General features: G+C 42.9%; 1 protein-coding gene across 1 annotated transcript in view; it reads right to left on the bottom strand.

The window, feature by feature from the left end:
• LOC118587307 (SREBF chaperone) overlaps nt 1-27451 on the bottom strand; it is a 68033-nt gene that overhangs the window by 18578 nt on the left and 22004 nt on the right. Inside the window, exons 2-3 of the mRNA XM_036193192.1 lie at nt 14377-14595; nt 5184-5313 (exon numbers count right to left, since the gene is read on the bottom strand). Coding sequence (XP_036049085.1) covers nt 5184-5313; nt 14377-14498 — 252 coding nt within the window. The 5' untranslated portion in view covers nt 14499-14595. The remainder of the gene's footprint in view (nt 1-5183; nt 5314-14376; nt 14596-27451) is intronic.

Below are 27451 nucleotides of genomic sequence, written 5' to 3'. Positions count from 1 at the left end.
GTTTCATAAATATGGGAATGAAGGCACAAAAGTCATCTGGCCAAGGCCATGCACTGGGAAATGCAAGTCTCTACTGTTTCTGCTTTGTTTTTCTTTCTTTGGAACCACAGCCCTCTGCCCAGAAGGAACTGCCCCTTGCCAATTCTACAAAACCACAGGTCACACTAAGTCTAACAGAGAGTGGGCTGAACTCAGAGCAAGGACCTGGCAAGGATGATTAGATTCTGTGTGGGGGCTGGAGAGATGGCTTAGTGGTTATGAGCACTTACTGCTCTTGCAGCTCACAGACACAAATGCTCCTGCCTCTTCCTCTGCTTCCTGTCACATGAGATGAATAGGCTCCTCCACCACTCTGCTTCTACCATGATACTCTGCCTCATCTCAGACCCAAAGCAATAGAGCCATCTGAACTTGGACAGAAACTTCTGAAAACACGGACCATGCCATGCCACCAAGTGCTCCTCTTAGCCTGTGACACTTTTCAGACTTTTCTTGGAAGTTTTGTGGAGTGCTGATCAGGTATTTCGTAGGGTGTCCCTGAACTGGAATTGACTGATGTTTTACTCAGCAGTACATGCGGGAAGAAGAATCCAGAGTAACTGCAGCTCTCTCCCACCTCCATCACTTGCGGGAGGACTTCCTGTCAAGTTCTCTACTGCACATACTCCCCTCTGCCTGGGCAAGAAAGTCTCTAGACACTTAAGAAGCAGACAAGTTTGGTACTGTGGAACATGCCTGTATTCCAGTACTTAAGAGGCAGAAGGATCAGGAGTTCAAGACCAGCCTCAGCTACACAGCAGGTTGAGGGCAGCCTAGGCAACATTAAACCTTGTTTCAAAAAACAGAACAAATAAAAAGAAAAAGGAATTATATGCTAACTTCTTGAGAGAGGACTTTCTGGATAAATTATTCAGAATCTTTCTGCCCAGAAATGTGCCTGTTGACCCTATGTATTTATTTAGTCAGTAAATCAGACAGATTCAGAACAGACTTACAGGTACTTACCATTTACTTGGAGTGTGCTAACATGTGTATATAATTCAACACTCCTTCACTGTTTGCAACAACTGCTCCAGCACTGACCACTCAAAGCTCCTAGCCTCTGGCTGTGTGTGCGCGCGCATGCCTGTATGAGTTTATGTGCTCCAGCTGTGGGAAGGTGCCTGCAGAGGCGAGGGTCTTGATCTCCTGGGACTGGAGTTAGATATGGCTGTGCACTGCCTGGTGTGGGTGCTGGAACAGAACTCAGGTCCTTGAAGTGACCATGCTCTAGCCCACCTGTGGGGCCACAAGGGTTTCTGTGGAAATCACGCTAGAACCCACACAGATGTCAGAGCCTGACAGGTCCTCATTATACAGAAGAGTCCCTGGGGAAGTGACTCATCCAAGGTTACATTGGAAGGTCTAGCAGCAGTATTCCAATTTTCTCATCAGTACTCATAATCGGGACCGCAATCAATGCTAGTGTTGCACATTCATTGTGCACAAGGGCTTGTATTAACACCTTCACATACACTTTCAATGACAACTCCCTAAGGTTGATCACATTAACACCCTTACTTTATAGATGACAGCCTGAGGCTATGAGAGTTTACTCATTCATCCAAGGTTACTCTGCCCATAATTAAGGGGATTAGATCTAGATTTCTCTGACTTTAGGATTCATGTCTTCTCCTTTTTCCATTTGCAACATGCTCGATTGTATCAGCTTTCTATTGGTTTTGTCCATAAGGTGTGTGCACTATTAACAGCTATGGTGTCATGTATCCCGTTCCTGTTTCCTTAGCCAAATAGACTTTCCTACAGAAAATGAATAAAATTGAGGTTTTATCCTTTGGGGGGAAAAAAAAAAAGAACAATAAGCACCCTTAACCACTGAGCCATCCCCCAGAGTCCTACCTCTACCATATCATTTATTTTGTTTTTGTTTTTTGTTTTTCGAGACAGGGTTTCTCTGTGTAGCTTTGCGCCTTTCCTGAATCTCGCTCTGTAGACCAGGCTGGCCTCGAACTCACAGAGATCCGCCAGCCTCTGCCTCCTGAGTGCTGGGATTAAAGGCGTGAGCCACCACTGCCTGGCCATATCATTTAAATATATACTTCAAACCTTAGAAATCTTTGTCTTGCTGGGTGGTGGAGGCGCATGCCTTTAACCCCAGCACTTGGGAGGCGGAGGCAGGCAGATCTCTGTGAGTTCGAGGCCAACCTGGTCTACAGAGTGAGTTCCAGGACAGCCAAAGCTATTACATGGAGAAACCCTGTCTGGGGGGGGGGGAGCAACTTTGTCTTATCTCTACAACCAGGGTGCGATCTCTTCAAGGTCTAGCACCTTGAGCTGTCCCCATAGCATCCTAGTTTACACCATGTGGTGGTTTGAAAGAAAATGGCGCCCAAAGGGAGTGGCACTATTAGGAGGCCTTGGAGGAAGTGTGTCACTGTGGGGGCAGGCTTTGAGGTCTTTTTATCTCAAGCTTCCCTCAGTGTGACAGTCAGTTGACTTCCTGGTGCCTGCAAGATGTAGCACTCTGAGCTCCTGCATATCTGCCTGCACACCACCATGCTTCCCACCATGATGGCAATGCACTGAACCTCTGAAACTGTAACTGAATCATCCCAATTAAATGTTCTACTTTGTAAGAGTTGTCGTGGTCATGGTATTCTTCACAGCAATAGAAACCTTAACTAAGGCACCCCAAAAGCAAGAACAGAGCAAAAGTAAGAAGACAGAGGCTGTAGCTCTGTGGTGTGGATGGGTGGAGGCTGCTGCATCCCTCCCAGTGCCCAGGCTTTCAACTTTTTCTCCAGAAACCATCATTTTTCCTGCGTGGCCAGGTGATAATATCAGCAACAGAGCAGGTGTCCTGGGGACAGGCTCTGGGAATGAGCTTCTCATCCACTAGACTGCTGCTGCACAAACTCAGGGCTCCTGTTAGGAAGATGGGGATGAAGCTGGTCAAGGGAGAACAGATCTGAGCAATGGACTCCTGTAACTGGCCATGTAGCACAGAAGGCATTTCTGCCCCTGCCTATGAGTTATGCGAAGGGAAGTCTTTCTTTTTTTCTTACTCTGCTTTGAGGTGAGTTTTCTGTTCTTTGTAACTGAAATGGTTCTTATACTATTTGGGGGTTCTATTTTTATCAGACGTAGCCAATGTGAGTGTGGTAACTTATCACTGAGTTCCATGATATTGGGCCACAGCACCAAGCCTGAGTCTCCTCCATCACTTAGGGATAGAGCTTGTAACAGAAAGAACTAATAATGATCTGACTATTTAGATCTTAAACTGCTCTGTGCACCTATTCATTTCACCAATGAATGCCACTAAGAGAAGCCCACAAATGCATCTGTCCTGTATAAACAGGTCCACTGAATTCTACTAGTCAAGAAACATCCATAAACCAAGACTACTTGGTTGGGACCTAGGTATCATCAGTTCAGTACATAGTAGAACTATATTAAGCAGTTAATGATGGTAAAATATAGTAGAACTATATTAAGCAGTTGTTAATGTTGGTAAAATATAGTAGAACTATATTAAGCAGTTGTTAATGATGGTAAAATATAGTAGAACTATATTAAGCAGTTAATGATGGTAAAATAGTTGCATCAATTGTGAACCAATGGCCAATTTGGGACATAGAACACAAAATAGTTCCTTTAATTAAAACAAACAAAACAAAACAAAAAACCTTTTTTTTTTTTTTTTTTTGGTTTTTCAAGACAGGGTTTATCCTGGCACTCTCTGTAGCCCAGGCTGGCCTCGAACTCAAAGAGATCCTCCTGCCTCTGCCTCCTGAGTGCTGGGATTAAAGGAATGCACCACCTCCACCTGGCTTCAAAAAATTTCTGTATATGTGTATGTGTGTGCCGCAGGAGTTTATGTGCACCACGTGTGAAGGTTCCCTCAAGGCCAGAAAGCATCAGATCCCCGGGAACTAGTTACAGTTGCTTGTAAACCACCAATATGCGTCTAGGAACCAAACCTGCTAGGAACTCTGACCACTGAGCTATCCTCCAGCCCAGAACTATATGGTCTCAGACCACGTGTCCTCTGACCATCACAGCAGAGCCCTGGTGAACAGGTGTCCTCTGACCATCACAGGCACAGTCCTGGTGAGCACAGATGCAAACTTCTTAGGGATGAAATGTGTAACTGTAACACACCTCTCTTACCAGGGATCCTAGTTCAGCAACAGGGGAGTCAAACTCCTAAGTAGTGAGCTGACTTTAACCAGAAAGGAAATGGGAAAATGGCGCTGTATGGTTGGTCGGTCAAGAGGTGGAGGAGAGAAGCTCTGACCCAAGATTTGCTTTTCCTCCAAACACTCAGCAAGCCCAGCACCAACACATGGGGCCAAAGCACACACAACACATGAAGGACAGGCACGTAAGGACTACCATGTCCTTACACGGTAGGCTAGATGTCCAGAGATGAGCTGGTCAAGCTCAGGAGCTTCGAATAGTGAGCAGAGAAATCAGTCAGTGGGGTCTCAAGTCCGCGCCCCTCGCCTAGGGAGACTATTTTCCCCCATTCCTATCAGTGCTCAGTCCAGAGCTCATCAAGTGATAACAGTATAGTCCAGTTGGCCAAGACTAGGAGAACAAAGAATTCTAATCCCGTGTTGACCCTCACAAATTAAGTAACTGAGGCACTTAATTACTTTGGGACCCGACCTTCCTTCCTGTTTAAAAAAATAAATAAAACCTGTACTTTTTAAACCATCTGATTGGATTATGAAGATAAAAACCACCTAACTGATGTGAAATTAGGCAAACTTTGCACTCATCAGGCAGTTGGGGTTCTGATGATAGACTACCCTGGGGGTGCTCGACTGTTCTCATGACTATCTAGGATCAGGAGGAGACAGCATGTCATCTGGTCCCTCCCTCCCTGCACATGGTGTGTGAACAGGCCAGGTGTGAACCCAGGTTCAGCTGCACTGAGAGGAGAATTGAAAACGCTAGTTTTTCTAGGGCATTCACACTTGGCGTCATTAAATGTTTTCTTTCAATAAAGGTTACTCATTACTTGTATAACTAAATGCTTCTGGTGCCTTCGTAAAGCAGGTGAGTCCACGAATTCACTAGTCTGAAGCTGACCATTCTCACTGCCACCTGCAGAGTCTGCCTCCACCAATCAGCTCTCTGCTAGGGCTCTCCTCAGTGACAAGCTGAGCACCTACCCACTCTGGCTGCTCATTGGGCTCTCCTTGTTTGTGGTCAGAGTCCACAGGCGGGGGTGAGTAATCTTTCACAGGAGTAGAGAATTCCACCGGTCCCGTTCCAGGCAAGGGGAGCTTCAGCAGAGGGTAGCTGGAGAGAAGGGAGAAGAGGGGAGAGTGAGGATGTCTGAGAAGCAGTCACGGAAATGGCGGCACAGGAGCCGCTGCAACTCCAACCGCATTCTCATGGCTAGGACTGTGTAGGAACATCACTTTACTAACGTAGATTTCAGAGATGAAATTCAGAAGTCACCTAGATCAGAATTTTTCAGACTTATTCTAGCCACAAAGCTTACAACAAAGCCAACATTAATAACAACAAGAGGTCCTTTCGTCCCTTCCATCATGTAGATTTCGGAGACTGAACTCAAGTCATCAGGGTTAGCAGCAAACACTTTATCCACGGAGCCATCTTGTCAGCCAGGTGTTGCCTATTTTTGAATATCATATAAAATAAATTATCCTGGGCTGGAGAGAGGGCTCAGCAGTTCAGAGCACTGACTGCTCTTCCAGAGGACCCAGGTTCAATTCCCAGCACTCACATGGCAGCTCACAACTATCTGAAACTCCAGTTCCAAAGGATCTGACACCCTCACACAGGCATACATGCAGGTAAAACCACCAAAGCACAATAATCATCATCATCATCATCATCATCATCATCACCCTATGTATGCACTCTTTCGTGAGTGGCTCCATATATATCTTTTATATTTATCTATGTTGGTACATGCAGACCCACTCATTTTATGGACACATATTAGTGCTGGGGATGTAAGGCAGTGGTTAGAGTGCTTGCCTTGCATGTCTAAGGCCTTGTGTTCAAGCCCTAGCACTACAATAAAATTCCTGACTTCATAGGAATGCACTAATCCACTGAATAAACAAATGCATTATAGTGCATCAGTCTCCTTCACTGTCAAGGTACACTTGGCTGTTTCTAGTGGAAACCACTGAGAATAGCCGGGTGGAGACTGGCGATCTGATTCAACAGTCAGAGGAAGGCAGCTCCATTCCTAGCATTCTTTTCGGTGGTTCACACCATCAGTAACTTCAACTCCAAGGGACTCTCTGGCTTAGTCTGGCACCCAAACAAGTGGCATACATTAATGTAGACATATACATAAAAACAAAAATTTTATAAATAAAAAAATCTAGAAGTAACCTTGTTAACTACAGCTTTAAAAAGAAAACCAAATGCCGGGCAGTGGTGGCACACGTCTTTAATCCTAGCACTTGGGAGGCAGAGCCAGGCTGATCTCTGTGAGTTCAAGGCCAGCCTGGTCTACAGAGCGAGATCCAGGACAGGCACCAAAACTACACGGAGAAAAACTGCACGGAGAAAAGATGAAAGCATCTTTGGGGTTGAGTGTGCTAGCACATGCTTGTAATCCCAGTACCTGGGAAGAGGATTTTAAGTTTGGGGCCAGCCTAGGCCACACAAAGTGAGTTCCAAGCCAGCTTGGGCTACATAGCACAACCTTCTGTCCAAAGACTAAAGAGGAGGAGAGCATCTCTGAGAAAATGCAGGTCTCCTTTCCTCTACATTTGTCACCCTACAATCCAAGACATATCTAATCTGGGGATGTGACTGGGCAGAGCGAGGTGTCCTGGCAGAGGACTGAGGGTGGTCTGCTTCTGCCTCCTTTCCAGACAAGCTTCCTGACTGCCCAGTCTAGGCAGCTGGGTCACCAGTAACAGGCAGCCAGTTGCCTGGTACTTTTTCTCAGTAGTCACTCACTCTTTCAACAAATATTTGAGCATCAACTCAGCCAGATATTGTGCAAGGCACAGAGGTGCACAAGACAGACAGGAGCTCTGCTCTCAAAAGTAACATTCCAGTGGGGAGCAAAAACAGGCCAGATAGACTTTAGAGCACATTAAGCAAGGGAGAAAGAAACTTAACCTAATAGCCAAACAGTTTTTGTTGTTGTTTGTTTGTTTGTTTGTTTGTTTTTTGAGACAGGGTAGTTTTGGTGCCTGGCCTGGATCTCACTCTGTAGACCAGGCTGGCCTCGAACTCACAGAGATTCGCCTGGCTCTGCCTCCCGAGTGCTGGGATTAAAGGCATGCGCCACCACCACCCGGTTACCAAGCAGTTTTAATTAATATAAGCTTCTATGTGTTTACTTGGGAATAAGCAGCTGTGGGACTGCAGGACCTGGGCAGGACCAGGAAAACTTCAGTTACAAATAGCACCCAACGGCTCAGTTTCCACCTGATACCTGAGAATATTTAATAAGCAATTCTAAATGGAGTCAAAACCAGGTTCCTGCTTCATGTCTCATCCAGGCAGCGAGACACCACAATATGTGGGCTTGAGCTACTCTATGGCGTGTTCATGGCGTTCGCTTGACCTATACCATCTTACACAGAGGTGTCTTCAAGCTGCGTGTTATGCTGTGTGATGGATATAGTTTTTGCTAGTTAAAAAAATATATATTCTGGGCTACACGCTGTTTTGATAAAGGCATAGACCCACTGCCTCCCAGAGTGAACGTGTTTCCCTCCAAAGCTGGCAGTAAACAGTTCCGCCATGTTGAAAAGCTGAGTTGGGCGGAGTCAGCAGCCAAGGCTTCTGCTTCAGTACTGACCACTGCAGTTTAAAGCAACAGATTCACAATAAGGCAGATTCAGATGGAACAAGAATTAAATGGTTTACAGTGTGTGTAAAAATGTACGTAGGCTTGGAAGAGAGAAGAAAATGAATATTGACAGTTATATAAAGAAATAGTTGTAAAAAATAAAGTCTTTAAAGAGACAGTAAAGGTAGTATAAAAAATAAGCCACATAAAGATGGTATTACACAGAGAATCTATGTTGTCTTTGGTATTTTTAACTACAGATAGACATTTGATTGTAATGACTGCTAAATAAAGCATATATAAGGTATTTTGACTTCAAAATTTAGATCTAAGGATATGTTGCTTTGGAAAGGAGGCTCTGCTTTTGTTTCCACAGGAAGCAAGAGGCTATGGATTTGTTCCAGATTAAGAAACATCAGGTTTGACCAGCCAAGACCCCCCCCTGAAAGATCTCTGATGCACCATGGCCCAGATGATCCAACATCCAGAATGGTTTCAAGACAACTGGCGCAGACAATGCAGCCTCACAGACTATTCCAGTCAGGACATGACCATAACTCTCAATTTTCTCAGAATCCCCATAAGAATACAGCACCCTTTATCAGCAGGAAGTAGCCTAGAACACTACACCCACATTCCCAAAAAATGGATTACAGATGTTTGTCTTTGTTTAGTTTGTTGGTTACAAATTGTTATTGGTAATAGTCAATCTCTTTCTAAAAGAAAAAAGGAGGATACAATATAGAAATATAGGATATAGATATGATGGGATGAAAGGGTAGATTATTGAACCTACTTTTAAGGAGCAACAATTTGTTTAAAATATTTTACAATTGATATAAATTTCAGTTTATTGATACAAATTTAAAGTTAATTTTGTTATACTATATGTATATTTCTACTCTGGTTTAAGGTATTCTGTGTATACAACTCATTTAAAATTGTAATGTATCATTAAGAAATAGATTAAGAGTTAATCATCTATGATAGTTAAACTTATAGTCATGTTAATTTAGTTTTCTAGGTATACATAGATATATTTCCGATAGATATGTAGTTTTCAAACACTTCAAAGACCTACAGAATATGGCATTTAAAATATTTTAAAAACTTAAACTTTCTGGACAGTGAGACACGTCTGCTCCTGGCAGCACCGATTTACTTCAGAGAGAAAGACGGGCATTGAAGACACTCCATATGGAGTTTATCTTCTTCTTGGCAAAAAATAGCCATTTAGGCAAGAAACTGTTCTTGCCTGGACTGCTTGACAAAATGTTATATCAACTGGACATGCAGGACCCATACAAAAGTGACCACTGAACTTTACAAGGCAAGATGGTTCTTCAGGTTCCTGCTTTGCAAAAGAAACTGCCAGACATTCTACAGGACACAGAGAGAAGTGACTGAGAGACTGTAGGCCTATGGGCCAATGATGGATGCCCCAATATTGCTGGGGAACTTTGGATGACTGTCCAGGCAGGCAGCTGTCTCTGTCATTTCCAGAATTTTGGAAGTTGCTTACAATGCATTTCCTGTTTACTTAGGTAATATATCCTTCTGAGGTCTCTGATGTAGTTGAAGACCAAATAGTTATAATTTTCCTTGGTTATGATAAAAGATAAATTGGATATAAAACTTTAGACTCACAAATACAGGATAGATAGAATATTTTCTTTAATTTTGCCAAATACAAATAGACTAGATATTATATATAACTATAATTCTTGCTTGATTACTGTTTTGTTATATGTAATTTTACTATGTTAAAGTTAAACCCTTCCTTTTTGATTAGACAGGAAAGGAGAGGTGCTGTGGGATGTTCAGTATGCTGTGAATGTGTTGCTCTAATTGACTGATAAATAAAATGCTGATTGGCCAGTAGCCAGGCAGAACATATAGGCGGGACAAGCAGAGAGGAGAATTCTGGGAACAGGAAGGCTGAGTCAAGAGACACCAGTCCACCGTCCAGAGAGCAGCATGTAATGGCACACAAGTAAAGCTACGGAACACATGGCAACATACAGATAAACAGAAATGGGCTGAGTTTAAATGTAAGAGCTAGTCAGTGGTAGACCTGAGCTAATGGCCGAGCAGTTTTAATTAATATAAGCTACTGAGTGATTATTTTATAAGTGGCTGTGGGGTCTATGGAGCTGGGCAGGACCAGAGAAAACATCTCTCCAGCCATTTGCTTTTGTTTAAGACAAGGTCTCACTACACAGCCCTGGGATGGCCTGGAACTTGCATGCTGGCCTTGAACTCACAGAGATCTGCCTACCTCTGCCTCCCAAGTGCTGGGAATACAAATGTGTCCCCAAACCCAACTTACTCACTCATTCCCCACTTCCCAGGGATGAACAATACACAACCAGGAGAACAGGGTAGTAAAAGACTGGAGGGTTTTCCCTTCTACTTGAGTAAATCTTAGGAGATAAAGTAGTCTTTGATTTCCTACAAGTTTTGAGAGTTTTTACAGGGTTGTATGTGAGACCAGAAGAGGCTCTGGTTTTGAATGTTCAACTAGCCAGTGTCATGGGACAGGTGCAGAGCTAGCCATTGGGCCTCTCCAGAGTCTAGGCTTTAGAGCAGAGGTCAGAGGTACTTTCAAACTTCAATTTCTGCCAGTCCGGCCACCTAACTATAAGCATAGAAGGGCTGAAGTTACTCTGACTTTTTTCTTATTTGTGAAAAGAACATATAAATGTGTGTAAGAAGACAGAGGTAAGCTGTTAGACAGCCCACTGTGTGACCCCAAAGACAATCACAGAACAACCTGAGGTGTAGGCAGAAAGGGAGAAAGGGAATTGAGAAATACAGACCAATACAGCTGAGATACACAGCCTCAGTTGAAGGTGCCAGTCAATCCCGAAAAGAAAAGCAGGAGGGACTGGGTAGTAGTGGTGCAAGCCTTTAATCCCAGCACTCGGGAGAAAGAGGTAGGCAGATCTCTAGGAGTTCAAGGCCAGCTTAGTCTACAGAGTGAGTGAGTTCCAGGACAGCCAGGGCTACACAGAGAAACTGTCTCAAAATAACAAACAAACAAACAAACAAACAAACAAAAAACCAAGCAAGAGGGAAAGGAACCAAGTCTGTTCTCACACTCCTGCAGGACGATCATCCTAGCAGGCTTAGTATGACCTCATTGTGACAGCTACTTCCTCTGTGAGCAAGTCTACCTTCCTATACCCTTTCCCCACCTCACAGTGCGCCCCCACATACATACCTTAACAGAGAGGGTCTCTACCTTCCTATACCCCTTTCCCTAACCTCACAGTGTGCCCCCACATACATACCTTAACAGAGAGGGTCTCTACCTTCCTATACCCTTTTCCCTAACCTCATAGCGTGCCCTCACATACATACCTTACCAGGGAAGGTCTAGGGCAAAGTCTCCTTCCTTGCTGGGCCACCCCTTGGGTCCCAGTAGCCTAAGCTCTAGGAAATATAAACACACCTTTTGTTACAGTGCCTATTTGCTACAGGTTTCATCATATTTCCCAATGGGGATAAATAGTTACTGCACTTAGAAGCAGGCAAAACCCATTTACAAGGCTCAGCACGCAAGCTACTAGAAGGAGTATCCTCAGGTCTCACTCCAGGGCCTCACCGCCAGCTCAGAAAAGAAAATCAGACCCCTGGTGCTGTCTGAGAGGAGTCTGACTCCTGCATACATAGCTTCTCAATCCCCGATTCTTCAGTCTGATGGAGAAAGGCACATTCCTAAGCCATCATTAGTTACCAGCCCTTCTAATCTGGCTCTGTTCCTTTTTGGAGGGACTTAGTGATGAAGTGGGGAAAACACAGTTATATTGCTATAGTTCAGGTAGCGACTGGATCTGAGTAAGGATATTAAGTGCAGAGGTCCTTTGGGTCTATGTTTAACAAATCTTACCTAAGGAATAAAAAACAGCAATTAAATGGAACCTGAATATCTAACACAATTACTAAAAGCTGATGCTACCCATGTTTTGTTTTCTCTAGGCAACTCAAGGCTCTGACAGAAAGGGAGTTGTTCCAACTGAAGAACTTCCCAGAACAGAATAGAGCATGAGACTGAGGTTTGCATGCCTAGGTCTAACTCAATGAGCTCAGAGGAGAAGGGAATAAGTACGGACGTCACTATAGCATGGCTCAGACAAAGCAGCCTGTTTCCAATCCCTCCATGGTAAAGCACTCTGGAAACGATGACCACAAAAGCCACTCCCAGAGTGCGTCCTGTACTATAAGGGTGAAGAAACCACACTCCTACAGGCCTCACGTGTGCCGCTCTAAAATTAGTCCACTCAACTTTTGATTCTCAAGCTCCTCTTCTGTGAGAAATTGCTCAGGACTTCAAAACAGATCTGTGCTTCCAGAGTAGAAAGACTAGCGTTTTTAGAAGGTCATCTGGTTAGCCTTTTAATGGTAGTAGCCTGTGCTATTCATGCCAAAAGACATTCAGGTAAGGCTGCTGAGATGGCTCAGTGGGTAAAGGCACCTGCTGGAAAGAAGAACTTGAGTTCCATCTACTAGACCCACCCAATGGACAGAAAGTTTTCTTTTGACTTCCATACAAGCACACAAAATAAAGAAATAAAAATGTAGGGAATAAGTTTTAAAGAATTAGCCTGCCACATAATCAGAGAAGCTGCTATGGGGAAAAGAAAGAGAGAGAGAGAGAGAGAGAGAGAGAGAGAGAGAGAGAGAGAGAGAGAGAGAGAGAGAGAGAAAGAAAGAAAGAAAGAAAGAAAGAAAGAAAGAAAGAAAGAAAGAAAGAAAGAAAGAAAGAAAGAACCTGCTATGGTGGGAAGTAGTTAATCCTCAAAAAACATTTCGGGGGGTAAGGGGCTGGAGAGATGGCTCAGCAGTTAAAAGCACTCACTGGCTGGGTTCAATTCCCAGCACCCACATGGCAACTCATAACTGTCTGTAACTCCAGTTCCAGGAGATATGAAACCCTCAGACTAATATACATAAAGTAAAATTAATTATTTAAAAATATGGGGGGGGGGGGCACACACCTTTACTCAGTACTTGGGAGGCAGAGGCAGGTGGAAATCAGTGAGTTCCAGGCCATCCTGGCACTCACAGTGAGTTCCAGGCACAAATGGAAATAGCTCAATGCTTCCCAGTGTGTGATCCCCAGGCTTAGGAACTTGTCACAGCAGCAAATTTTTAGATTCAAAAAAGCCTGATGAAAGAAAGCCCACCAGTCTGTGTTGAACCTGCCTTCCACATAGTTCTGATGCTACTTCATGCTTGAGAACCCCTGCCTCATTCTATAAACCAGGCCTAGGAAAGTAAAACACTAAAGAGAAAGAGACAGGCTAGTTAACAGAATTGCTTTTTTAAAAAAATATAGCTAGGTTCTCACTGCACTCCTAATTCATCATGTAGAGTGTGTCACTAAGTATTTCATCATATGCAGTACAGTTCAGTAGATTTTAAACACCAATATACACTGAGTCAGAATGAAGAGGCAGGTAAGAGAGGCCACAGGAGTGGGCACCGGAGTTCTCATGGCCCAGCTTCCATCTTTAGCAGTGGTGAGCCAGGCAGTCACTAAACTCCTACCCACTTTGTGGACTGGAGGTATAAGTGGACCATTTCCTAAGACTGTGAGGACAAATGAGAAATTTAGTTATATTCCTGAATCACCAACATGGCACTAGGCAGGAAACTCTCAATGAATGACACTCATCTTTCTTACTGTGAATTAGAGGAGAGTCTGGGATCACTGACAACAGATTTGAACAGGAGGTTCAGTCCTGAGCCAGGCTAGTTCTAACACAGCCTTGTATACAGTGAATCTGGAAAACTTTTTTTCTTTTGGTACTAGCAGTTGAACCTAGAGCTTTGAGTATGCCAAACAAAGCTCTACCACTGAGCTACCCCCTAAGCTGGAAAACAGAATTCTTTCTAGAGAAAACAATATTAAGATGGGCTCGTCACATGGCTAACAGTGTCTTACAGGTTAAGAGAACACTTTACATCAAACCCTTCATTCTACAAAGTCATAATCTGTAAGTCTTCAGGCTTCCACGAGGCCTGTGAAAAACAGGCAAACCCCACAAGCATCCATGGCTTTTACTACAGACCCTGCCAACACAGCAGGCCCCAAGGGGTTGGAGGAAGGCTCCATGTGAACAGGAGAAATGACAAGCGTACACAGAAGCCTGTCTTTGAAGTCAGCCTACAGACAGTGCCCAGTGAGCTGCTCAAACGCACTTCACTTCGCAGTACTTGAAGGCTCCTGCTGTTAACTAACACTAAGGGAGGATGGTCACTGCTGGGAAAGAACAAGAAAAGATTATGCCTTTCAATGACCTTGAAGTTTCTCAGAAGGAGGAAATCATCACTGGTGCTGTGAACCAACATGGACTAGTTTCCTTTTCTTTAAACAATATTCTCTTACTCTCTTTTATAGATTTCTCCCAGAATTCTCTAATGTGCAGCTCCAATGAGTATCCTTATTAAGTCCCCACTACATAAGGACATACAGTGTCCAAGGCTCCATCACAGTTAGGTTCAGTGAGGTCTACTGTCACACGGCACTGCTCTACCACATAGAAGGCCAATCAGAAACATACCAGCAAGCTAAGATGCAGAGTCCTGTGAAGAGGATGATGGGGATGGGGTAGGATGCACAGAGCAGCCCATGGTTGTAGAAGGCCTGAGATATCTTCTCACGAAGCCTTTCAGTCAAGGTCATCCTCAGCTAAGTCACCTTGTTGCCATCCCGGAAAGTGACCATGGATCAACCTGGAAGACGCTGGATACCAATAACAATGGACATCATCTGCAGGTACCTAACCAGAAGGGAGAAAAGTAAATTAACATTAAATATTTGTGGGCTTAAGTATGAGAGATGGCTTAGTGATTAAGAGCACTGACTGTAGTGGATAGCCATCCCAGCATTGGCCTGGAAGTTCCAACCCCCATTGAGGCTTCGGTAATGGTCACGCCCACAAGGCAGGGCGGAGGACGAAGCGGAAGACCAAGGATTGGGAAGAGGTCACTCTCTTGGTTCCCGGACTCTGGACGCTGGAGGTAGACCGAGCAGAGTTCTCCAGAGAACACGGCCGGACTGCACTATACCCTTGCCAGACCCTGTAACCTACCCCCTCATTTGTAAGTACCCCACAAAATAAACCTCCCTTTTAACTACGTGGAGCGGCCTTAATAATTTCACCAATAACTGACTGCTCTTCCAGAGGACATGGGTTCAATTCCCAGGACCCATATAGCAGCTTACAACTGTCTATAACTCCAGTTCCAGGGGATCCAGCACCCTCACACAGACACACATGCAAGCAAAAGATCAATACACATACAATAAAATAAAATAAAACATTAAGTATTTGGTTCTGCACACCAGGACTGCCAATGGGAGGTGGCAGTTATGTGACTAGGGACTGGTTTCATAGTATGTGGTCTGAAGAAAGTCTCAATATAGGCAAATGCACACACACAACCTTGGTACCTTTGTAAGTGGCTATAAGCTGCTCTCTTGAAACAAGAGCTAGCTAGCTCTCTGTAGTTACTAGGGGAAGAGAGCCCATGGTAAAAACTGCAAGTTGCTCATTTATGTTGCAGTGAGAACAGAGGCTAGGGTTTAAGAGAAGATTAAGGGTTCGCATAGCAAGGTCTAGAACCCTGAGGAAGTTGGGTCTGAGATAACCAAGCTAGTCAGATAAGACGAGGGATGGGGCTCCTGGCCAGCTCTCCACCCACACCCCTCAGAAGCAATTGAGAAACACATGTAAGACACCATTATCCTTCCACTTACGTCTTGCTTCTAACGCAGCTAATCATAACAGAAAACTAAGTACGGATGGCTTCTAATAAGCTCCTGCCTGGAAGATCACCTCAGAGCACCCCATAGAAAAGGAGCTATACGCGAGGCGACAAAGAAGGACTGCAGCTACAAAGGGTGGCTGTGACAGGTCACACTCTGTCATGGTAAAGCTGCAGGCTGATCATCTAAATGAGCAAACACAGTGTGTGTAATAGCAGCACTCAGACACCTGCAAGGCTAGAGCACAGCAGAATTGGCCAAGTGACTAACAGTAAGCAGACAGTCAAGGTCAATAACTAGCAACTTGGAGATGGGTGGAGTGGGGCTTCAACCACTCCTGAGAGAGCTGCACAGGAGCGGTGTACGACAGTGCAGCTCCCCGCTGGGCCGGGTGGGTATGCACAGATCCTGTGAGCCCTCCACTGATTCTACCCATAGTACCCCAGAGAACTAGCCAATCTCATAGCAGTTACCTTGGTCTTCATCTAGTCTTTGCCATAACCCTATGAAACTTATAAACTACAAAATGCAGTGGCTCCTTTCTCTCTTGAAAAAGCTTCTCTTTCAAGGGTTTCTAGAGCTTTTGTTCAATTTCTCACATTTTCATCAACTTTTGATTTTTCTGTAATAACTGTTAATAAAGCTTGTGTCTACTTGCGAACTCCCACAAGGTCCACCTCTTCAATTTTCACTGGCATGAGACAATGATTTGGAGCAGCTGTTTCAAGTGGATTTTTTTGGCTGTTGAATATCCGGCATCACAGGCCATTTGGTCATAAACAACAGGGCTGTGAAAGTTCCTATCACTCTAGACACTGAATCCTTCCCATCAGTCTAACAAAACAAACCAAAGACCTTCCTTTCTAGCTCAGCCTTTTTCCATATTAGGATTTTTGTTCTTGTTTTTGTTTTTGCAGCTGCCAAGAATCAAACCCAGGACCTCACAAATGCTCTGCTACTGAGCTACACACATCCCAGCCCCACGTTGGACGTTTGTAAAAGACCACTCCTCAGAGGGCATAAGCAAGCATGCCTATATAACAGGCATCGCCTTCAGCTGCTCTGCCAAATGGGTATTTTGAACATCCCCCATGTCCTCTTCTGTGCACAAGCTAGACTGAGAGAAATCCCCAGAAAAACCCTGGCAAAGAAATGCACAACCCCCAAACACATCCTTGAACAAAGTGATTACTAATAAAGACTGCTCAGCATGATCTGTCCTCAACAACAACAACAACCACCCCAAAGTTTAGGACCTTGAAATGACAGTCACCAAACTCCACTTCCTCCAAGGCCATAGTGTGCAATCGCAGCCTCTGCTCCTGGTCCCACAGTTGTTCCTGAGGAGCCAAGGGCAGCTGAGTCCTATACTACACCTGCCTCAGCAGCCTGTCTCCTTTTTAAGGTAACAGCAGCCCACTGGGACTCACAGGCTCCTACTAGGTCCAGTCCTGGTTATTAGTCAAAGTGCAGTGTTTTGAGTCGGGACATAGCAGCTGGGTCTCGCTGCCTGGACACTGGTTTCTGAACAGAATGGAGGAAGAACAGCCTATTACTGGTGGTGCTTATGCAGCCCACAGAGGTCGGCTCTCAAGGGCCCCAGGCTGTTTTGGCTCCAGTCCTTTCTGAAGACTGGCTCATCAACTTTTTTTTTTCCCTAGGCTATAAGCCGTCCTATGACCTTCCAGTAAATCCTTTTTCTTGTCCTAACTTGTTTAAGTTAATTTATGTTATTTACTATTAATCTTAAACCAATCAAATAAAACAAGAAGTTCTTACAGAAGCTAAAGTATCTAGACTTCTCTCCTTGATATCGTTTTCTAGTGGGATTCAAGTTTAAATTCATTTCTGTTCTATGTTGCTGTTTCATTGGTCTGTGCTATGGGGAACTTGCTCAGACTTGATTAAGCTCACTGATGACAACCCAGGCTATAAAGATGCCTCTTCAAGTGTCAAGTCCAGAAATCAGAAGCAAAAGGAGTCATATCTTAACTAATTGACAAATCAAAAGGAATGGTCACCACTCCATCCACCTTCCTACAAGTACTAGACTTAAGGCACACATGCAATCTTCCAGTCTAGGAGCCTAAGGGGTACAAAGAAGTCTCTGTAGGTCTCTTTCCTAGGTAGTGAACAGAGGCAGCAGGTGACCGCTGTTGATCCAGGGAGCAAAAGGGTTCACAACAGCTCCACTTTTCAAGTACTCACCCCAAAAGACTGTCCATGAAGTCCCCAGCAGAGGACCTGTTCAACAGTGGGGTATGCACAGAGACCCCGAGGAGGCAAGTTCTTGCTCCAGCACCCCTCTAGCCCTCCCTCCTGCCCCCAAGGCAAAGTAACACAAAGTACTCCTGCCAGAGACACAATAGCAGGAGGTGCCCTGGAGACGGGCTTCCTTAACTAGCTGCCCAAATCTCTTCCCTTCAGTGTTTTCCAAGGCCAAACCCTCCAGAAAATTCTATTTCTAATCCTTATCTCCTTTCCTGGCCTCTCTCGTAGACAGATCAACTACACAGGAAAGGGACCATCTCTGCAGTCCAGCTCTTTCATTTAGAATAGCAGGAGGTGAACACCAAAGCTAGCATTCACTTCCATTCTGCAGCCAACACAACTCTCTTAACTTTCACTGATATCACTTACAATAACTGTTCATCTACAGAGCATCTGAAACAAGTTCAAACTTTAGCTCATGACACAGTTCACCTACCTGATCCTAGGAAGAGGAGACACTACACATCTCTACTATACAGTAGAAATTTTAATGCAAAGCTATTCCAAAGCAAAATTTACCCAACCTGAACCAATAACCTGTTTTTCCTACACTGCCCCAGAGATACAGGTTACTTCAGATCAAAATCTACAGCCCTTTTCCCTGTATTTAAAGAGATAGTCTTGCCCTGGAGGCCCAGGCAAACAGACCTATTACATAAAAATATAACCAAAAAAAAAAAAAAAAAAAAAAAAAAGCTGGGCATGGTGGCACAAGCCTTTAATCCCAGCACACAGCAGGCAGAGGCAGATGGGCCAGCCTGGTCTACAGAGCAAGTTCCAGGAAGGCCAGGGTTACACAGAGAAACCCTGTTTTGGAAAACAAACACAAACACACACACACACACACACACACACACACACACACACACACACACACACACACGAGGCTGCCATTTGAAGCCCAAATTAGAGGTTTACATGCAGAAAACCACTGCTGCACAGGAGAACTGCTCAGGAGGCTGAGGGAGGGTGAGCCCAGACCAAGTCACACCAGGGAGCGCATAAGACAAAAGGCATTAAGGAAAGGAACAAGTGTGTGAGCAGAGGGAAGAGACAGGAACACTATCGTTTAAATATACGACCTTAACTCATCCTAAACGAGACTGCAAATACAGAGGTTTGAGGAAATTCATATGCACAGTCTACTAACACAGTAAGCAGTTCACTTGCTCTCCTCTTCTAGAATGTCTCATTTCCTTTGACAGTTTTCTGGAATAAATGCCTAGAAGTAAGAATGCTCAGCTGTATAGTATGAATGCTCAGCTGTATAGTATGAGATTCCTAAGACACTGCCACACGACTCGCACTGTAGCCCTGTGGTAGAGCACTCACCTCCTGTGCATGATGCTGTCGGCTATCGCCAGGACTGCCCAAAGCAGGACAGCAAACCAGACATGGTGGCACAGGAACAGAGGCAGCAGGGTCAGGACTTCACGACTAGCCTTGGCTACACAGCAAGCTCAAGACCAAGACTGAGACCTTGTCTCAAGCCCCAGAAAATAGAAGAAATTGCCAAATGATTTTCCAAACTACAATTACAGACACACAGCACATCTTAGGCAACACTGACCAATTCTTCACGCATTTAACTCCCCACCGGTATGCCCTCTTCTAGGAAATGTCCATTTTCTTCTTCTATTTTTCCTTTTTCTACTTTTGGGGGAAGGTAAGGACTTATTTTTAATCATGCGTATATGTGTGTCTGAGGGTATGCACACACGAGGCCAGAGGCTTCGGATCCCCTGGATCTGGAGTTACGAGCACTCATGAGCTGCCGTGTGGGTGCCAGGGACTGAAGCTGGATCCTCTGCAAGAGCAGTGTGTGTGCTTAACTGCTGAGTGTCTCTCCAGCCAGAAATGTCTCATTTCCTAATGGTGTTATTTTTAAATTGTTGAGTATTTAAAAAAAAAAAAAATTAAGTCAGACACAATGGCTCATGTCTGTAATCCCAGAACTTGGGAAGAGGCAAGAGGATTGCTAAAAATTCAAGATTAGCTTGGTCCATACATCAAGTTCCAGGCAACTATGGCTATACATCAAGAACCTGCCCCCCCCCCCCCCGCAAAAAAATAAATTCATACACCATTAAAAAAAATTACTCAGGCCGGGCAGTGGTGGCACATGCCTTTAATCCCAGCACTCGGGAGGCAGAGCCAGGCAGATCTCTGTGAGTTCGAAGCCAGCCTGATCTACAGAGTGAGATCCAGGAAAGGTGCAAAACTACACAGAGAAACCCTGTCTTGAAAAACAAAAACAAAACAAAACAAAACAAAAAATCACTCACCATTTAAAGTGCTCACAGAAATGAACTTTGCTGGCCTAACTGCCAACCATTACCACTATCAATGTCCAGAACATTCCATCACTCCTCAGAAAAACTATATGCCCATTTACTATTGTTCCCTGTTGCCTTCACACTTCTATCCTGACATCCACCAATCCACTTCTAGTCTCCACGGAGTTGGTATTCTGGACATTTCATACAATGGAAACATACAATGCCTCTTTGTGAATGGCTTCCTCCATGGTGTGTTTTCAAGGCTGAACGATGGTATTAAGTTATCAGTATTCCAGTTTTACAGTTGAATCACTACATTCGTATGTCACATCTTGCTTATTCATTCATCGGTTGACAAATATTGGATAGTGTCTGTCCACTCCATCCCCAGGTATGTGAAGTGAATAGTACTACTAATAAACATTCTTCTACCTTTTTTTTTTTTTGGTTTTGCAAGACAAGGTTTCTCTGTGTAACAGTCCTGGCTGTTCTAGAACATGCTTTGTAGACCAGGCCAGCCTCAAACTCACAGAGATCTACCTGCCCCTAACTCCCAGAATGCTGGGGTTAAAGGTGTATGTCACCACTGCCCAGCTCTTATATGCTTTTTTTTTTCTTTCTTGAGACAGGGTTTCTCGGTAGCTTTGGAGGCTGTCCTGGAACTCGCTTTGTAGACCAGGCTGGCCTCAAACTCACAGAGATCCACCTGCCTCTGCCTCCTAAGTGCTGGGATTACAGATATGCGCCACCACCGCCTGGCTCTTGTATGCTTTAAAAATTGAGAATTTAATTCTTTTGGGTATATTAATTTTTAGAAGTGGCACTACTTGGTTATAATGTAATTTTCTCCTAAAATTTGTACTGTTTTACGTTAAATCTATGGTCCATCTGAGTTCATTTTGGATAAAATGTAAAGTTTAAGCCTAGATTCATTCATTCATTTTCTCTCTCACCTACCTCTTTAACCCCCCACCACCATCACCATGGATAGCAATTTGCTTTAGAACCATGTTAGACTTCCTTCTTTCATTGAATTGACTTGGTACCTCTGATTTAAAAAAAGCAACTGGTTAGTTGGGTGTATGCGCACAGATCTGGAATCGCAGTTTTTGGGAGGCAGATGCAAGATTTCTTGAATTTGTAAGTTCAAGACCAGACTGAGCAACATAGCAATATGCCATACCACCCCCAAAACTGGCTAGTCATCTACTTATGGAATCTCTACTTTTTTCAGTGATCTGTTGTTGGTTACTACAATCCACAGCCTTTTACCCACACAGATAGCTTCCAGGGATCCCTGCCCACAGACTCTGTGAGCAGCCCATGTGATCTGCCAAGAACTAGCTGTAGCTCAGATCCCTGCGTTTTTTTGTTGTTGTTGTTGTTTTTTTTTTTTAGACTTGGTTTCTCTGTATAGTTTTGGAGCCTGTCCTGGAACTCACTCTGTAGACCAGGCTGGCCTCAAACTCAGAGATCCACCTGGCTCTGCCTCCCAAGAGCTGAGATTGAAGGCTTGTGCCACCAACCCCCATTCCCTCCCACCCATCCTTACCCCCCACCAACCTCCCCCCCTACCTCCTACCCCAGCAGATCCCTGCTTTCTGACCGGCCCCTGCTAGGTCCGGTACACGCCAGAGTACCTGAAAGGTGCCACTGCTTATGTCTAGTGCACATGAGTGTGAGAGTGAGTGAGTGCACCTCCAAGGCAGACCTACCCCCTTGGGCAGCACCTCAGGTCTGCCCCCTTTTTCACCATGCAGCCTTACCAGCTGCACCGCAGGTGACTGCCCACCCACCTGCCTATGACTGCCACCGCCCATCAGCTTTCACATGCACCATATGCACACAGCTGGCCCCATAGCACCACCACTAACAGGCAGCTACTTCTTTGTTAAAACTTGTTTGGTAGCTGGTTAAGCTGAATACAGGTCAAGGTCTTCAGAACACACTTCAGAACCTGCTTTCGCGCTGCACCTGCATCACCTGCTGGCTGAACATCACTACTATACCCAAAACCATTGTGAGAACAGGGACACCAGCTCTCAAGGATTTCATCTAAGGTAAAATTACTCGATAAATTTACACCTTAAACTGATTAATAAATAAATTTTTCTTTACAAATTTTGAATATTTCTACAAAATGGCAGACAATATCACATCCCAGGAATTTAAAAACTTTTTTGTTTGCACTGTGAATGAAATTGTACAGGACATATACAACCTTCCTGGGACATATCCAATGTTCACTATAATGGCAATTAGCATAGTGATTCACATTGTATCAGTAAAAATTTGGCATATCCAATGTTCACTATAATGGCAATTAGCATAGTGATTCACATTGTATCAGTAAAAATTTGGCTTAATAATAACAGCAAAAATGAGACATTTCAGACTTTACAAACTGGCAATGAAGACTTAAATAGAAGGATTCTTTCTATGGAACCTGCTAATTGGCCACAAGAACTTCAGGCTTTACAAACTGGCAATGAGCACTTAAATAGAAGGATTCTTTCTATGGAATATACTAATTTACCACAAGAACTTCAGGCTTTGCAGAATACTAATGAGGATTTGAGAAAACAGATTTTTTTCTATGGAATCTGCTAACTTACCACTAGAACTTCAGTCCATTAATAAGTGGACAACCAGATTTAATTCTAATGACAATAAATATGAACATTAATGGGTAAAACAAAACTTCACAGCAATGTAATGCAATTCAGATAATTTATAAGGAAGAAAAGTCATCACTAATTGATAGAATAAAGTCTATGGAATCATATGTTTCAGATGAACATAAAAAATTGTATGATTCCATGAAATCTCTAGGATCCTTTATAACAGAGGAGGTTCAAATGCTGCAAAGGGTGGTAGTTAATCAATTTCAAGCTCTGGGAGAATCTCTTAGTAAAAATAACAAAGAAAGTAATAAGTAGAAAGGGATGGCCATACAAGTCATAATATTGCCAGGTGGCTCTTATACAATGGTCACCTATGTTATACATTCAACATATGTAAAACAGATGTTAAATACGTGGTCTTCTACAAACAGAGTCATACCAGATGCCTATAATCCATTAACCTCAGCTGTCTTAGAATACAGTCAGCAGTTACAATGGAGAAGCTGGTTGAGAGAAGAAGCTAAAATCCTTGAACAAGGTAAGATCAGAGGTTTTGAGATCTCCCAAGATCAAATTCTTGTGTCATTTCACTGGTACAAATGTACAAGCTACTTTTGATGAGCATACAGTATCCCTAAGCCATACAGCAGCTTGGAAAAAATTCCAGAACCAGGGAAACCAACTGAGCTATATATGAAGGTTTTCCAAAGGCTAAAAAACCATTTACTGATTTTTTTACAAAAGCTGACCACGGCTGTAAACAATGCTATATCAGACCAAGGATTAACACAAGTATTAACTCAATCCTTAGCTTTTGATAATGCTAATACAGAATGCAAAACAATATTTACACCTTTAAAGGTCAGGTCAGTACCTTTGGAGAAATGGATTCAATATATAAACGGTGTTGAGTCTCTTAACCATGGTAATGAGGCTTGGATAAGAGAGGCAATTTCCAGAGGTGGAAGGAGGCCTCAAGGTAAAAAATGTTTTAACTGTGGTACCAGGTAATATGAGAAGAAATTGTATACATGGCTCCTAGAAGCAATGTTTCTTATAGAAATAACCCAAATAGGAGACCCCAACCCTCTGGATTATGCAGAAGATGTGGCAAAGGCCGACACTGGATCAGTGAATGCAGATCAACAATAGATATACATTATTTACTGGTGGGAAACACCTCGAGGGGCCTCTCATAGGCCCCCAAATCGAACGTGATCCAAACATTTCCAGCCACTGTGGAGGAAATTCCTCTCCAAGACAATTAAATAAACTAGTATCTAATGTAAAGAACAATACTGCACTGGATGATAGAACAACTCTGATAGATGGATCAAAAATTCCAAAAAATCCCACCATAAAATGAATATTTTGGCAGACATCCATAAATGAACAAAGACCAAAGCTTAGAGTACAAATTAATAGTGTTGTTCTCAAAGGCCTGGTAAACACAGGTGCAGATGTGACTCTAATTACACCAAAATCATGGCATCCAAATTGGCCTCTTCAAGGGGTAGATGTCCAATTTCTAGGGATTGGAACCCTCTCTCAGGTAAAACAGAGTTCGAGATGGGTTGAATGCGTAGGGCAGAAGGACAGAGAGGAAGGCTGAAGCCATAGGTGGCAATTGTAGCAGTAAATCTTTGGGGCTCAGATCTGTTACAACAGTGGAATACTCAGATTAAAAATCCTACAATCTCAGAAGTAGAATACAGACCAATTCATGTTTCTGAGAATAATATTATAAGATACTATAAAAAATAGCCACCAGCCATTCAGGTTGTACATAAACAGAACACAACTGCCATTACACCCTCAGAAGTACCAACAGCCCTGATAAACCTGTCTGGGTTGGACAATGGCCTATGACACAGGAGAAACTGCAAACTTTAGAACAGCTGGTTCAGGAGCAGTTAAATGCTCAACACATTGAAGAATCTACCACCCCTTGGAATTCTCCTGTATTTGTTATTAAAAAGAAATCTGGTAAATATAGAATGCTGACAGCTCTAAAAGCCATTAATAAAGTAATTCAGCCTATGGGCTCCCTACAGAATGGGATGCCCTTGTCCTCACTGTTACCCAAAGAATGGCCTATTATAGTTATTGACTTAAAAGACTGGTTCTTTACCATACCTTTACAAGAAAAGGGTAGAGAAAAATTTGCCTTTACAGAACCTAATTATAATAATTCCCAGCCAGCCAAGAGATATCAATGGAAGGTCCTCCCACATGGAATGCTAAATAGCCCCACCCTGTGCCAATATTTTGTGCAAAAACCATTGGAAATAATTCATGTGAAATTTCCACAATCCATAATTTATCATTATATGGATGATCCAAAGATAGGTACCTTAGAAAGTATGTATGAAGAAGTAAAGAAAGTTTTGCCTCACTGGGGACTACAAATTGTTTCTGAAAAGATACAAAGAGGAAATTCTATTAATTACTTAGGATCTCCAAAAAATTAGACCCCAAAAGGTACAACTCAAAAGAGATTGATTGCAGAATCTCAATGATTTTCAAAAATTGTTAGAAAGCATTTCCCACTTACAGACCATCACTGGAACACCTGGAGATAGACTAGTAAATTTGGCCAAGACCCTACAGGGGGCAAGGACTTAAACAGTCCAAGAGATTTGTCAGATAAAGCTGAGGGAATTGGCATTAATAGAAAAGAAAATACGAGAAGCACATGTGGATTGTGTGAATCCAGAACTTAACTGCATTCTGGTCATACTCCCTTCTAGACAATCCCCCACAGGAATTTTGATGCAGAGGAAAGATATTTATTAGAATGGATATTTCTACCACGTGAACCAAGTAAGAAATTAAAAACTTATGTGGGAAAGATCTCTGATTTGATTCTAAAAGGAAAATTAAGACTTCCTCAATTGACAGGAATGGACCCAGCAGAAATTGTAGTGCCTTTAACTAATGAGATTTCCTCTTTATGGAAAGATAATGAATACTGGCCAAGAACCTGCTGTAACTTTTTGGGAGAGATTAGCAATTGTTATCCCAAAAGCAAGAGAATAGAATTCATAGAAAGAACTGAATGGGTCCTTCCTCACACCGTAGGCAAAAGCCAATCTCTGGAGTCCCAGCATTCTATACTGATGAAAATAAATCGGAAAAGGAAGGATATAAATCAGGATACTTAAGCAAAGTGGTTCAAAGTCCTTACAATTCTGTACAAAAGGTAGAACTGTATGCCATTCTTATGGTACTAATGGACTTCACAGAACCCCTCAATATAGTTACTGACTCTCAATATGCACAGAGAGTTGTTTTACATATTGAAACTGCTAAATTTATTCCTGATAATATAGAATTAACTTCACTATTTATACAATTACAGGAAATAATCAGAAATAGGGAACATTCCATATATATAAAATACACATCAGATCCCACAGGGGTCTGCCAGGTCCTCTAGCACAAGGTAATGATGAGACTGATCAGCTATTAATAGGTAATGTGCTAGAAGCCTCATAATTTCATAAAAACACCATGTAAATAAGGATTCGAAGACTTTTCTATCACTTGGCAACAAGCTAAGGAAATTGTAAAAAAAAAAAAAAAAAAAAAATGTCCTACTTGTTCCTTCTATAACCAAGCGCCATTGCCTGCAGAAAGCAATCCAAAAGGTATACAAAGAAATGAAATTTAGCAGATGGATGTATTTAGTCTTGCAGAATTTGGAAGATTAAAATCCATTGACACTTATTCAGGATGGGCAACTCCTAGGAGTTCTGAAAAGGCTGATTCTGTAATTACGCACCTATTGTAAGTTATGATCATCATGGGAATACCTTTACAAATTAAGACTGACAATGCCCTAGCATATGTCTCTAATAAAATGAGACAGTTTTTTGCTTATTACAATATAAAGCATGTTACAGGTATACCACACAATCCCACAGGCCAACTAGTCATGAAAAGATCTAATCAAACTTTAAAGAATATGCTGAATAAACAACAAAGAGGTAACAATGACCCCTAGAAATAGATTACATAATGCTTTATTAACCTGAATTTTCTCAGTGCTTATGAGAAAGAGACAACAGCTTAAGAGAGACATTGGACAACAGAAAAAATTCCTGAGCTAAACCAACCAGTTTACTTCAAAGATGTGTTGACCTCAGAATAGAAACCAGGATTCGTTCTACCTTGGGAAAGGGGTTTTGCTTTTGTTTCTACAGAAGAAAAGCTATGGATACCAATAAAATTAATAAAAATTTGATGTGAGCAGGAGAAACCTTGATGAGGAGAAATACTAGCTCATCCACCGATGTGACAACTCTACAAGTTGTAAGAAAAACTCAACAAACAAAGGTTGAAGCAGGGCTCTGTTTTTGTCTTTACAGGATAATAGAAATACCCACCTTCTGGAAACTGTAAGACCTTGGATACCTAGATGTCTACAGCAGAAAAAAAAAGACCTATTGGTACCAATATACACTAAAGGGTAATATCTCACTGCCTAACATCATTATCACTTTAATTCTAGAATAGTTGTAGTCCCACTTCAATTATAAATCAAGCTAGCTTTGGAGTTGGAATGTGGCTCTTTCCTTCTCTAAACACAAGCATATTGCTAAAAGAAAAATTAGAAGAGTCTGTCTCCTATCAGAAGAGCCGACTGGTATGAGACAGAAGAAAACCAATAATCTAGGACCACTGTTGTCAA

The sequence above is a fragment of the Onychomys torridus genome, chromosome 7 (assembly GCF_903995425.1).
Source record: "Onychomys torridus chromosome 7, mOncTor1.1, whole genome shotgun sequence".
Taxonomy (NCBI): Eukaryota; Metazoa; Chordata; class Mammalia; order Rodentia; family Cricetidae; genus Onychomys; species Onychomys torridus.
Note: the sequence above shows the minus strand (reverse complement) of the source record. Positions and strands in the feature narration are given on the sequence as shown.